The 14,198-nt window shown below is 41.6% G+C and overlaps 1 protein-coding gene across 1 annotated transcript; it reads right to left on the bottom strand.

Annotated features, from left to right (window-relative positions):
* Positions 1 to 5,075: 5,075 nt before the first annotated feature.
* LOC111574289 (insulin-like growth factor-binding protein 5) lies at positions 5,076 to 12,962 on the bottom strand. The gene is made up of 4 exons (XM_023278805.3): positions 12,163 to 12,962; positions 8,004 to 8,206; positions 7,524 to 7,643; positions 5,076 to 7,378 (listed from the first exon to the last, which is right to left on the bottom strand). The coding sequence occupies exons 1-4, from the start codon at positions 12,494 to 12,496 to the stop codon at positions 7,241 to 7,243; spliced, it is 795 nt and encodes a 264-aa protein (XP_023134573.1). The 5' UTR covers positions 12,497 to 12,962; the 3' UTR covers positions 5,076 to 7,240.
* Between the last annotated feature and the right edge of the window lie 1,236 nt (positions 12,963 to 14,198).

The raw sequence follows: 14,198 nt of genomic DNA, 5'->3' as shown, positions 1-14,198 counted from the left end.
TGTTGCTATAAATAATTAAAGAATTAAATCAATCCATTGTTAGTATGCAATTAAACTGTACTGTATTATGCATGAATGTCTCATTGATAAATATCACCATCAACTATGTAATGTGTGTTCTGTTCACAGTAAGGTCTAATAATAATCTAGTAAAATCTCTGCAACTCAACTAAAATCAAAAATTTCTGTTAAAAGTCAATTGTTGCGCTGAAAATTGCAGCAGCCTGGATCTGCACGATATTATCACTGCCTTCGTCATCATGATGTCACAAAATGTTTGGATCAAGTCAGACAGAAATCTATCTGGCATGCATTGTCCTGCATTTTTTGCTGAACAATTTTGCATCGTATCAAATTATTCTGCTTTCTCCATGCAAGTTTCTGACCTTTGACAGTCAGCTGATCTTGCTCCTCCCCCGCTAGTCTCAGAATATTTGCAAGCACATTCAAGTTTAGTCCACATGTGCTTGGGTGTTTTTTATGTGGTTCTTCCTCCTATGGTCTCAGTAAAATGAAATAAAATCTTTGTCTACATGGAAAATCAAAAATTACAATGAACCTCTGTAAAGAGTATGCCATACCAGCAAGCAGTGATATAACCCAAAACCTAAAGCCAATTTGAGGCCTGACCAAAAACAAAAAAATAAATCATGATTCCCAGTTCAAGTGTGATACAAATCAACAATAGCATATCAGAGAAGGGAGTCATACAGTTATGGAAAAAATATTAGACCACCCTTGTTTTCTTCAATTTCTTGTTCATTTTAATGGCTGGTACCACTAAAGGTATATTACCTGAACAATAGAATGACCATGACAAAAAATGCAGCTGATTACATAATACTTAATGTCCTATTTGACATGCTTAAGCTTAATTGTATTCCTAGGGTATTTAAGAGGCCATTTCATGTTATAAGCAGCACTGCACATGCAACGGCCTAGAGTGGTTTCCTGCTTACATTCAAGCCGTAGCACAACTCAGAAGTTGTCAGCTCTGACATAATGCCTAAAACCAAAGAATTATGTGAAGCCACAAAGGCAGCCATCTTGGCACTACTGGAAATTGGCATGAGTGAGAGACAGGCAGCGAAAAAACCGGAGACCTCTAAGACAGCCATTCATTACACCAAGAAAAATCAAGCCAAACATAGCACTATCAAATTGCTAGCTGGTGGTAGTAGGAAACGTCTTTCTACACCACAAGATGACCGTGCACTCATCCGTTCTTGTGTCAGAAGTTGTCATCAGACCATCAGGACCTTAAAAATGAGGGCACTGTTGACAAATGTGACTTGGAAACTGACTTCCTGAAGCTGGTCTGAAGTCCACAGGGCACAGAAGAAGCCTTTCACCAACAAAAGGCAGAAGAAGGCCCAGTTACTCTGTGCTGTGGATCACAAGGACTGGACTGTTGATGATTGGGCTGTGGTTCTCTTCAGTGAGGAATCCAATTTTCAGTTGATGCCCACTCCAGCCAACTTACTGGTTAGGAGGAAGCCTGGAGAAGCCTACAAACCAGACTGTCTTCCCTCTACAGTAAAACATGGGGGTGGACCACTGATGATCTGGGGTTGTTTCAGTATGGGTGGAACAGGGCAAATGCAATTGTGCGAAGGGCGAGTGAACCAGGTCATGTACAAGGCCAATCTTGAAAACAGTCTTCTTCCATCAGCTGGAAAACTCTTTCCTGCCTCCAGTGACTGGATTTTCCAACAAGACAATGCCTGCTGCCACACGGCAAGGTTAGTGAAACCCTGGATGGAGAACCAGAACACTGGAACCATGCCTTGGCCTGCTCAATCATCGGATCTAAATCCAATTGAAAACCTTTGGAAAATTATCGAATGCAAAATGGAGAACCACAAGCCCAAAAACAAAGCAAATTTTTTTTTTTTTTTTTTTTTTTTTTTTGCAACAGGAATGGGCTGCTGTGACAACAGAATAATGTCAGAAACTGGTGGGGAGCATGCCAAGACACATGGCTGCAATCATCAAAAACAATGGTTATGCAATCAAGTACTAACTCCTGTTTGTATTACGTGACTAAAACAATCAGAAAATAAAACATGGAATGCCTAAAAGCACTATTTTTGGAAGTACAATGCCATAGCTATTGATGTAAGAACTTTAGTGATTTTGGTCATCAAGAAAACCATGGAAAATGGCTACATACGAGCTCTTAAATAAAACTCTTACGAGCTATTTTTGTTGTTATCATTATATTTGTCCCAACAAATGTACATTCAGTTGTACCAGGCATTAAAATGAACAGTGAAGAAAGCAAGGGTAGTCTAATAATTTTTTTCCATGACTGTATGTGTAGATTGTTTCTCCTGTATCTGTCGGCTATAGGTGGCACAACCACAGCATAACGGAAGAATAACTGTATATTAATGCGTCAGCATGGAAGACAAAAGAGACATGAGTACAAAGACTCCCTCACACTGTCTAACTTGCAGAAACAATCTTTTTGGTTGTAGAGCATCAGGCAGAACGGTTGAGCACAGAAACATCATAAATATGTTTATGTATTTTTGTTAAACAGTGTGCAGGGTTTGAAATTGTCAGATGGATAAACATGTCAACAGTCCTGGTTGTAAGGTTAGCGCTGGCAGTATTTTGGGCAGTAAAATTACTTGATGTTACATGTAATAATGCTACATGCTACAGACTTTAACAACACTAATCAAAATCTCAGTGTTTCTCCACATCAGCACTGCAAAAGGACTTCCTGAATCTAGTTCACCTTCAACTTTGTTTTCCAAAAGGCACAATTACAGTGACTTAAAGGTGCTTTTGCATATGTACAACAGGGCAAAACACAAACTGATACCCACACCTTCGTTTCTTGATGGCAGAGACTAGGGTTGTCACGATTTCAATTTTTTGAGCCACGATTATTGTGGAAGGAAATATTGCAATTTTACGATTATTCACGATTATCGACATTATGAAAGAAAAAAACTCAGTGTTTGTATTTAAATAAACTCTTTAATAATACTTAAACTTTTAAACATTTACTGTTCTTATAAAATAAAATAAATTGTTCCAACACGTCTTTGTAGTAAATAAAAGTGCAAATTGCATTACAAAACAGTCATTAACTTGAGGAACTTAAAGGCTTCTTTAGCTGCCATCATTAAAACAAAAGTGAGTAAATTCTAGTAAGTTCTAGTGAAGTGCCTCTTTGAGACTTTTATGTATTATGGAATGTTGCAATTTAATGTATGGTTGATAACGTAGTGTTTACTTTGTAAATCAAACAAAACAAAAAGACATAAAAAGAATACATTTAAAGATTCTAAAAACACTTCATTTTAAGCTTTAAATATCCTCCACAATTTTAGACAATATAACTACAGAAAAAAGGATAAATGGGAGTCTTATTTATTTTTACTAAAACGTTTATATAAACAATTCACCACAAATTTTACAACAATTAATCAAAACACCCGGATCATTTCCCAGGGAAAACTCTAGAGTCTGACAGGAGGTCCAGGCAGACAGACAGTCCTGGAGGTTACTGTCTCCTCCACTACCACTGTCAGCGGGCAGCGGGGCTTCCCGGACCACACTCCCTGCTGAGGGGACCGGGCCGACAGCATCTTCGGAGGAGGGCACGGGCTTCCGGAGCCAAAACAACCGGCGGTTCGGGAGCTCCGGTTCCCTCCTGCGCTCCCATTCCCCACCCGCCGCGGCCCGCCGCCTTCCCCTCGCCTGCGGACGCAAGAAAGCCGCCCGGCTGCGACGGGCGGGGAACGGGAGCGCAGGAGGTAACCGGAGCTCCCGACCCGCCGGTTGTTTTGGCTCCGGGAGGAAACTCGGGGCGCGGGGGGTCCTCGGGGCGGCCCGGACGCCGGACCGCTGACTTCGGAACCGACAGTTACCGCGCGTGCGGCGGACAGTCCCATCTTGGCAACCTCATTGCGCACAGCGGCCACAATATTAGGGACACTTCGAGTAAAGAATCTGTCATAACTGATGATATAATTCTCTGTGTGTGTGTGTGTGCGCGCGCGCGCGCGCGCGGCGGGCCGGAAACCCAGAAATGATTTTTTCTTTCTGTGCGACCCGGTACGGGACGCAGACCGGTGGTTGGGGATCACTGCTGTAGTGTTGCCTACACACGTGCATTAGGCCTACGTCATTGCCCCCCCCCCCTTATTTTTGAAACTTGTGGAAAAAGTTGTTACAAGCGCTGCACTGGTTGGCACTAACGGGGTGTTTGCGTTACTTTTTTATTGGGAAATGATGATTTTACCTTGACTTGGACATACAGCGATGGATGATTGTCACGAAGATGCTGTATCATGTTGGTTGTATTCGCGCCTTTTGCTGCAACTTTGCGACGACAGGCTTTGCACGTGGGGTGCCCATCCACGAAAACCTCACCTTTAGCATCTTTTGGATACCCAAAGTGATCCCATACTGCTGATTTGAGTCGCTTTTTGGGAGGATGCAAGTCCGGAGGAGCATCCCCGTCAGCCATTCTCAATTTAGCGGTGAGTGAATTCAGTGATGCCGATTAGACAGGAGCGTGCGCACAGGCCAAGGAGCCACTCTCTCTCCACTCAGCGCAGCTCACGCTTCTGGCATTGCACCTCTCGCGAGGCTTTTCTACGGATAATCGTGGTTGTGAAAAATGTGACGAATATCTATTTATAATCGTGGTTATTGTAAAACCGGTTAACCTTGACAACCCTAGCAGAGACATAGAATTGAGCAACAAACTATGAGACCTTAGTGGTGCAACAATCTGGTAACAATAGACAGGAGAACCTGGCTTTAAGTACTGCATGTTGATGGGATGGTGAGGAGTAGAAGCCTGAGGCAACATGGGCAAAAAAGAGACAAAAATTAATTAATGCAGGTATAAAGAATGAAGAAGACAATGGTTGTGACATCCATAATTTATCACGAGTCCATTCTGTCCACTATAGGTGGCACAACCGATGAAAATCACCTGCATAAAGAATCATGAGTCAGGATCACAGAGATAGCAGCAAAACACAGTAACTGATTCAACATGTTGTCACTCAGAACAAACAGTTCAGAAAAAAGTACAGGCAGGCAACTTTTGTGAGTACAAGAACTTTATTTAAATATTGTTTTTCCTTTTTAAATGACGAGTACGTCAATTACATGCCTCAAAAGTATTTCACTATGATGTTCACATTAATCTTGTTTTAAAAGTTGAGATTTGGTGTTCCAAGTGGCACTATATTGTGTGCTTGAAACAACTGCATGAGAGGGGTGTGTACTTCGGAATAACGTGCTGATATGCCAGCGTCAGCATTCTCCGATTATCGTGATAACATGAGGAAACATTAGGAGTGTCAAAGATTATATCCGTCATTAACTGAACATCAAGATTATAACAGCAAACAAAAGCAACATCAATAAAAATAAACCAAACATGATTTTAAGCAAGCTTTGAATTACAGAAAAAAATGCTATCTTCTATCCTCACATGTTTAGCAGCACTTGACTGGAAGATCATGACAGTCCTTGTAAGCAGCTGGCCCAAAACTGAAAACCACATCCACACCTAAAATTGTTTTCCCTCTTATGTGCTCCCTCATTCAACAGCAATGGAGCCACATGCAAATCAAAATTCAAACCAGTGAGGGGCAGAAGGCACTTGAATTTACATAAAAACTCAGCAACCTTGCTCTTACAGGATGAAGGAGCTGATGAACCCTGAGAGAAAGTTGCTGTCAGCCAATGGATTTGCCTGTGTGCTTAGCAGTGGAGACCCTTTACATGGAAAAATACCAGCGTAGGGGGGCTTTTGCATACGATTTGTGTGCGAGCTGCGACGGGGAAAAAACTCACGTTTTGTCAGACAGTAGCTTGAGTATACTGGACTAGTGAAAATTTAAACTAGAGTTTTTTTGATTGTTATTTTCAAAGTTGAGAACTACAAAGGCGTGGCGAACACGCACACACAAACACAAACACAAACGCATGCACACACACACACACACACACACACACACACACACACACACACACACACACACAAACACACTCAGGAGCATGCACACAGACTCTGTACACACATTTACAAACAGTGGATGTAGTTGTCTGGACTTGAAAAAGACATTTTCAAAAGCAGTCAAACCTATTACAGTACAACAAGCTTGTTTCAGAGCTAAGGTGTCATCTGAATTGGACAGAAATTCTAAAAATCTGTACGATTAGTACATGAATCCAACCATGAGACAACTCACAGGTTAAGGTGCCAAAGCCAAATATCACTTTAAAAGGGCTTGATTGCCAAAAAATGCAACCTGCTTCACCAGTGAACATCACATTTGAGAAACAGAAGTATAGAAACCTCTGCTAGGAGTGGGCAAATAATGAGCTACAGTTACAGCTAAGAGCATTGTGAGGATAAAGATTTACAGCTGACTGAAATGAATTTCACTGAATTTTCTTGAGATCAGAATTTCAATTTGTCTTTATTACCTCTGGGCAGCCAGCAGACACTACAGAAAATGACAATGTGGCACATCTGTTTTATACAGATCAAAGGAACAACATGTAACTTGCTATTGAGCAAGATCTGCAGTTACTGATGGGCAGATTTTGTTACATTTGGACAGACCAAAGCTAGCTGTTTGCTCTTGTTTCCAGTCTAAGTGAAGCTAACCAGCTGGCTCTAGCTTCATGTTTAAGCAGTATTAGAGTGAGATTGATAAATAAATAAATAAATGCAAATTTCCTATATGTATGGGCTCTAGTTAATGAATGAAATTACAGTTGATTTGACCTCTCTCTTTTGCCCACTTAATCAATTGTCTTATCTTGCTACCATGTAAAATTACTAATGTCACACAAGAACCAGTAAAGGAGGAATAAAACCCCTCAAAAGCACAAATGTGTGAAAAAATATGATTTTTAGCCACATTTACAGTATGTCTTGTCTCAGAATTCCTGGAGTAAATTTAGTAATAGACTCAACACATGTGTTACAATATTACCTGGGATAAAAAGAGGTGTTAGCTAACCTAAAACATAGTATATAGTAATTGGGGACCCAGACTTAAGACCTACATGTGCAGATTGTCACTTAAGCAAACTTTTCATTTCAGCTCCCTTTAAAAAACACAAAAAATACATAGTCCATCACACCTGACCATATATAAAAGTGTTTGTTTCAAGATTTCATGATTGTCAGTCATAAAGCCTGCTAGCTTCATTGGCAGATTTTTAAGAAGCTCAGTGCAATTCACTCTTATTCATTGCTGTTGCTGCTGCGGTCGAGGTCTTTGCACTGCAGGTCTCCTCCAGCATAGTTGATGCCGGGGATTTTGACGCCAAACCGGTCAACACACCAGCAGATCCCCCTTTTCCGACCACGAGATGGCTTACACTATGAGTAAAGAGTGGTTAGAATGGGATGAGAGGCTTGTTTTTATTGACTTCTTGCAGAATTGTTGCTTTATTGAAAAGTTTCATAATGCAAAGAAGTTACAAAGCACGTTTTTTAGTTGAGTAAATGTCACAAAGGGATGTACCTGTTTGCGCTTGAAGAACCCCTTCTTGTCACAGTTGGGGATGTACAGGGAGAGAGCCAAGACCCGAGAAGTGTCCTTTATGCTCTGAATAAGATTATCTAGTCTTCTCCTGCAGGGCCCCTGCACACACGAGACATATACAATAAAGGGTATTTGTGCACCATAGAATCATTGTTCCCAAAAAGTACATAAGATGTCAAAGGAATATCTGTTATAATTTATAATATTGCATTATAATATAACATTTATTATAATATAAATTTAGCATGTCACCCTGTTCCCACCATATTGTCACGTGAGGTCTTGTCGGACATCTTGGTTGATTTGTTTGAACTTTTTTCTTTCAAGTGTGCAACACTAATAAAACCTGAAGCATGCAATTAAAGTTCAGTAAATGTCTGGTCATTCAGACCAAATACAAAATTGATGGAACAAGCAAAAAATTACCACTATAGCTGAGTCTGTTTCTGCATCACTTACAAATTCAGGCTCCAGTTTATCGAGGCTAAGCGGTGAGAAATCCAGGTTGCTGGTGGGTCCCGTTCTAGCCAACTGCTTTTTGCGATCCTTGGCCTGCTTCATGGCATAGGCCTTCCAACTGCTGATGTGTTCTCCATTCAAGGGCACCTTGGTTTGTGCCGGCTCTGCAGCAAGTAGCAGGGTGTCATCTCGGGATCGTCCTTCTGTTTGGGAGGCAAAGACACAAACGAGAGAGGGGATCACTCATCAATTGTCTTTTGCATTGTGTGTTTGAAGCCTAACTGGTTTGGTCTTCATAAAACATTTGCAATGCTACTTTTGGAATATTTTGAAAGCCTTCTTCGTCAGACCTGGAGCTTTGCTACTGCCAAGAGCATGGCATAGAAGAATGCCATTTAACACATTTGCACTGCTGAGGAAAGTGTACTGTGCCATGCTTGTACATGAATGGTACAAGACTTCATTTTTCCTCTCAAATTCTTTTTAACTGTTGCAAAAATCAAATTAAAATGAACTTTCACATTCGTGTAAAGCTCCTTGACACTTTCTGAATGAGAATTAATTTCACTAAAGCATGAATTATTCCAAGCGTGAGAATGACAAAATTCAAGCACAACTATAAAAGGCAAGCACATAAATGTATTCAAAATGTCTGACTCCAATTAGTTGAAGCTAGATTCTTACAGGGTTAATATTTCTGTCTTATGTGCAGTATGGTTGGTCATTTTTACCAGAACTTTACAAATTACAGACAGCAGGATTAAGATAACCACTGATGTCAATTACTACAAACAACTTAACGTCCATTAGTCCTGTGCGAACAGTATTTTTCTGCTGCTTTCATGAGACTGTTTGAAGAAGGGTCAAAATTAGGAGCACTATGATGGCTTCCACCTAGAACTGCATGTATTTGAGGGGCTAAAATTGAAAAGTAAAGCTTGTGTCATAAGGGCACGGGGCAGGAGTGTCGAATTTGGAAATGTCACAACACAATGTGACGATTTCACTGCACCAGCTAAATGCTTATTTAGCTTATTTAATGGCTACTTGCCAGTTTCAGATTGGATGTATTGACATGCGAGACAACATAGCCTAAATTTATGGCAAGTTAGGCTGCTCCAAACTGGGGTAATGTAAATTGGGGTATATGTAGACCAGGGGTTTTAAAACCTTTATAGCAAGTGACCTAAATTAGATATTTAGTCTCACCCTGGCACCCAAGCCCATGAAAACATGCTATTACCCTTGTCATGTGGCAAACCACTAGAAACAGCCACAAGCCAGTTTGGGTCCCAACCCCCACAGAAACCCTAATGTACATTTATCTTTAATCTGTGCAAAAATACAGCTCTATGCTAAGTTTTGAGGAGTCACACACAGTTGCACTAATCTCCGTGCTCGCCCCTCTCCCTTTTCCCCACCCGCTATTCATGCAAGCACAGTGACTACGTTGAGGCCACAGTGAGTGGCTGCAGGTTTCTTTCCCAAAAGCACTTTAAACTGATATCTCATTAAATTTATAGCTTAAAATATGTATTGGCCTTGTATGTGTCCTAAGCCATAGTTGGCCCATATCCACTGCTGTATCACACATTTGTTTGTTTCATTTTGGCAGACTGCAAACTCTGCGTATAAACCCCCTCCACTTCTGCACTGACATTATCACTAAGCTACTAAGCTAACTGCATGGTGAAACAAGGTCATTGCCTTGTTGCAAATGATGCTTAAAGCCCTACCAAGCCCATCCACCCCAGTGATGATGATGATGATGAAGATAGTGATGATGTCACCCTTAATGCCAGGTTCGTGGAAAAAAACAGCAACAAGAGATTCCCTCCAGTTTCCTGCTGACACATTTTTTTCTTTCCTCTGCAGAAAGCTGAGGCAGATCAGCAGCCAGTGTAAGTCCAATCAAGTCTTCACTTGCTAATCCTCAAGCTTGTCTAATCTGACCTGTGCTGACTGATCACATCTTTCATTTTTTTCCCTTTCTTCCTCTCTCCTTTCCTGTTAGTGATCCTGGGCAGAAAACTCCCTGCAGGAATTGGCAAACAAAAACTCATTCCCCTCCTTCTTCCCTTTTTACGCTCCTGACAAGGAGTCTTTTCTTCATTCAATGAGAAAACATGTGCTTGCAAATCTGACAACTGAATATTCCTATTTTGTCCTATTATTAAGGTTTGAGTCACTGTTTTCTGACCTTTGACATGTGATAAACTGTTCAAAGTGCACACATGCTACATCATACTTCCCTTACACATAGGGATGTCTTAAAAGAACACAACTCCTCATTTATATTTTGAATGCGCACAACTCTCTGGCTCAATTTGTGGATCTTCTCAAGTGTTTATAAAATGTATTTCTGCGTGAGGCGTGTATTTAGAGGCATGCATATGGGTTTTGTTAAATTTATGCATTGACAGAACGCCCAGCAGGAGACGGGGAGTTAATGGAGAGGCTGGATGATGGGGCAGACAACCCACACTCAGCCTGCATTCTGCTGAATCATTTGCCTGGGCCTCCCACTGAGATGGAGGGGGAAGCAAGGGGAGGAAAGGGAGAAGAACAAGGGAGACAGATGAAGAGACTAGGGTGGGACTAACAAAGAGTGGTGAGAGGGAGCAGGGAATAGTGTGGGAAAGGCAGTAAAAGAGGAGGGGGGATATGAACAGGACATCTTTTTTGTAGTCTCAATTTCTCAGATGTACAGCTGCTGAAGGTTACTTAGTTTGGCTGAATGGATGAGGACAACACACTGGATGTAAAATTGAAATGTAAAAAGGGACTCTTTATATTTAAAAAAAAAAAAAGATCAGAAATTGACTATAAATGCCAAGCTTCAAGCTAAAGGGAATAAACTTAATTTGAATATTTGAAATCTGACTAAGCACTAACACTAAAACTCCAATCTGCAGGAAAATGTATCACCAGGCAGAGTGGAAAGGTTGAATCCAGGATGGGTAGATGGGGAAGGAGAAGAACAGGGTGGAAAAGATGACAAGGAACAGTAGCCAGGTGGGGAAAGAAGAAAAGAGGCTATGTGGTAGGAGAGAATAGAGAGACAAAAAGGTTGGTCAGTTGTGGGAAACAAATGGCACAGGTGGTGGATAAAGAAAAGTAAAGACGTGCAAGGGAATTTACAAAAGAACAAAAGACAAAAAGCAAAAAAGACAAGAAATTGTAGAGGAAAGGGAACGAAGCAAAGTACAACTTTGCTCCTTGAAGACAGTGACAATGAGTGGATGCAAGCCAACATTTCCCACAGTGCTCCCCAGCAGACACCGTGGCTCTGTCCCTCAACTGCCATTCAAAGGAGTCAACAAGGAGCCTCGCCGAGCACCACCTGTAATCTTCTCCCTTGTTTTATGTTGGCTGAGGAGGCCCTGGAGGCAATGGGCCCCTCACAAGAAAACACACTGATTTATACTTGCAGACCCATGAGGGGGCCTTTCAAAACCAAGATGACAGGTTTATCAGCAATCCCCACCAATTGTTGACAAGAGTTCATGGGGTCAAGGCACACAGAGGTCTTTGAGTCGTGTGCCTTGATAATGACAGGTGTCAGCTCGTATTAAAGAGGAACTGCTGTGTGTTGACCTACATCAGTTTTGCTGGCTCCCAGTGACACAGGGAGGATGGCTGAAACTAATTTCTTTCCTTAAATCCTGCCGCTTTAAAAAGTGCATTTGCAGGCATATGAGAGTAAAGTTTTCTGACTGAATTTTGATTTCTCACATTTTTTCTCTGCATCTCTAGTTGACTGTCTGTCTGTCTCCCTCTCTCTCTCTCTCTCTCTCTCTGTTTGTGTGTGTGTGTGTGTGTGTGTGTCACTTGTGGGTTTCGTTAAAACTCCTGCATTGACAAAGAAGGAAGAACACTTTTTGCACCTGGGCTGTTTTGGATGTTGAAGCATAATTTCTGCAATGCAACTGCAACACTTTCAGAGTGGACACAAGTATTACATAAGCACTGATATGACTGCTGAAACGATACAGCACTATAAATTGGTGCTGCAGATTGTGGAATATCATAAGGGGGAAGAAGGCTCCTCTATAATAAAAAAAATGACTTGATTAACGGAATTAATTAATGCTCCACTTAAAGCTGGCGATCTGTTTAATTATAGTGCTTAGAATCAGTCATCTCGTCACAGGCCTACCTTTTGATGGATGCAGCAATTTGTACAACTTCTCGTTTTTGCACACCCCCCGGCCGTGCAGGAGCGCGTGCAGTGGCTTCTCCTCGCCGTTCTTGGGCAGGCAGCGGAGCCCGCGCGTGCACGGACCGGTGTACACGCCGCACGGCTGGCCCTCCTCGAGCGCGCACGTTAGGCAGCAGCCGCAGCCGGGCTCCTTCACCAGCTGACAGCCGACTGGCACTGGCGGACACATGGACAGGGCCTTCTGGTCGCACGGCTCGCACGGCACGTATGACGAGCCGCAGCCGGTTATGCTCAGCAGCGGAACCACCAGGAAGGAAACTCTCAGCAGCATGGCACGCTTCTCCTCTAAAATGCACTGCCTTTTTGAATTAAACGATTATCAACTCAATCTTGCGACGAATCCTTTCTTTGTCGAAGGTTGGAGTCCAATCATCAGGGGGATGTTTGTTGCATCCACAGGTGCTTTGCGCGCTCAAGTCCAAATGTCGTCCGATACTAGCAATCCACAAAGGCAGTCACTCTGCTTCCCCTTTGAGCTGTCTTTACCCGCTCGGAGTCACTAATAATTCAGAAAAAGGAATGAAATTATCCAGATAGCTCGTACCGTTTACGCGTAAAGCCGTTCTTCTCCAATTGAGAAAACACAGAGCGCGCTGATTCCTCCACTCACTCTGTTATTTTATTTTACCCGCACGGATAGTGAACAGAATGTATAATCTGTGGCTTTGAGCTTTCCTTTTAAAAAAGAAACTGCCAGAGGCGAAGCCTATAACGATGGGTATGTCAAACAGCGTTTGGAGGGGGAGGCGCACTTGTCAGCTCCGTGCACTGCGATGCTGATTTCACTGGGCGGGTGCTGGCACGCATCCAGATCTGCCAGATAGAAACGATGCTCCTGAAAGCGACTGAGGAAGACCTTATCTCTCTCGCTGCGGAGTGGCCATTTAACAATATCAGGATTATGGAAAAGAATGAATTAATATCTTTGCTTTTTATGCTGAAAAACAAGGCACTAGACTTAAAATGCTGTCACCTATATGTTGACACTTATAAATCAAGAAAAAGAAAATAGTTTAGAGTTCACAGATGTTTTAGTGAAGAGTCACATAAAAGCAAAGGAAAAACAAGTTAATAAGGTTGGCTGAGTTGTTAGGATATGGATTTACTGTAAAATGCTAATATATTTATTAAACTTTAGGGGATCAAATTTCAAGGGAACAACTACAAATGTCAAAAATATTTTTGGTTAGCATGTTGCTGATATCTTTATGTAATTTTCCACCCCTATCAAATATGTCTTAAATACAAATATGTGGTGATTTTTGGATGTCACAGAAGTCTTCCATTTCTTTACAGAGTTGATGAACATACTGATGAGGATTTTGTGCTTGGACAGTGCATCAGTTTGTTGTTTGCCAAAACATATAAGCAAACGCAATACTTAAATTCCTACTTTGATTACTAAACCTCAGAAATAAAAATTTCACATTTGGAGCTGGTTTTGACCTCTGCTATTGCCACTGGAAAAAGCACAAACTCCCAGATCTTGATCTTCACCAAAATCTAATTACTTGATTAACATATCCTCAGAAAATGCAATTAGAGGATTCAGTTACTTATGTTATACTGACCGCAAACATGGATTCCCCCAAGCAACCACCATTTGGATGCAGTGCAGCAGCCCAGATAGACCCAGAGACTCAAATATATGCTGTCAGTAAGTATTTGGTCAAATCTGACTTGTAATGGCGCCAGGGCAAGTACAACACTTAAACTCCTACTTTGATTACTAAAGCTCAGAAATAAAATCAATGTACGTTAAACAAAAAAGCTTTATAACTCTCTTCAGATATCATTCAGTCTCTTTTGCCAAAAAAATGTAGCTTTAGCTTTCTGCAAATGCAGGATGCTGTCTTAACCATAACAAATTCATTTTTCAAAGATGTGCACAAAGCCTTGCTGTGAAAGGTCCAGATCAACGTGAACGGCACTCATAGTGACCTTCTTTTATGACTCAGCAAAGTAAGTGGCAG

Source organism: Amphiprion ocellaris, chromosome 24 (genome assembly GCF_022539595.1).
Source record: "Amphiprion ocellaris isolate individual 3 ecotype Okinawa chromosome 24, ASM2253959v1, whole genome shotgun sequence".
Taxonomy (NCBI): domain Eukaryota; kingdom Metazoa; phylum Chordata; class Actinopteri; family Pomacentridae; genus Amphiprion; species Amphiprion ocellaris.
This window is presented reverse-complemented; position numbering and strand designations above follow the sequence as displayed.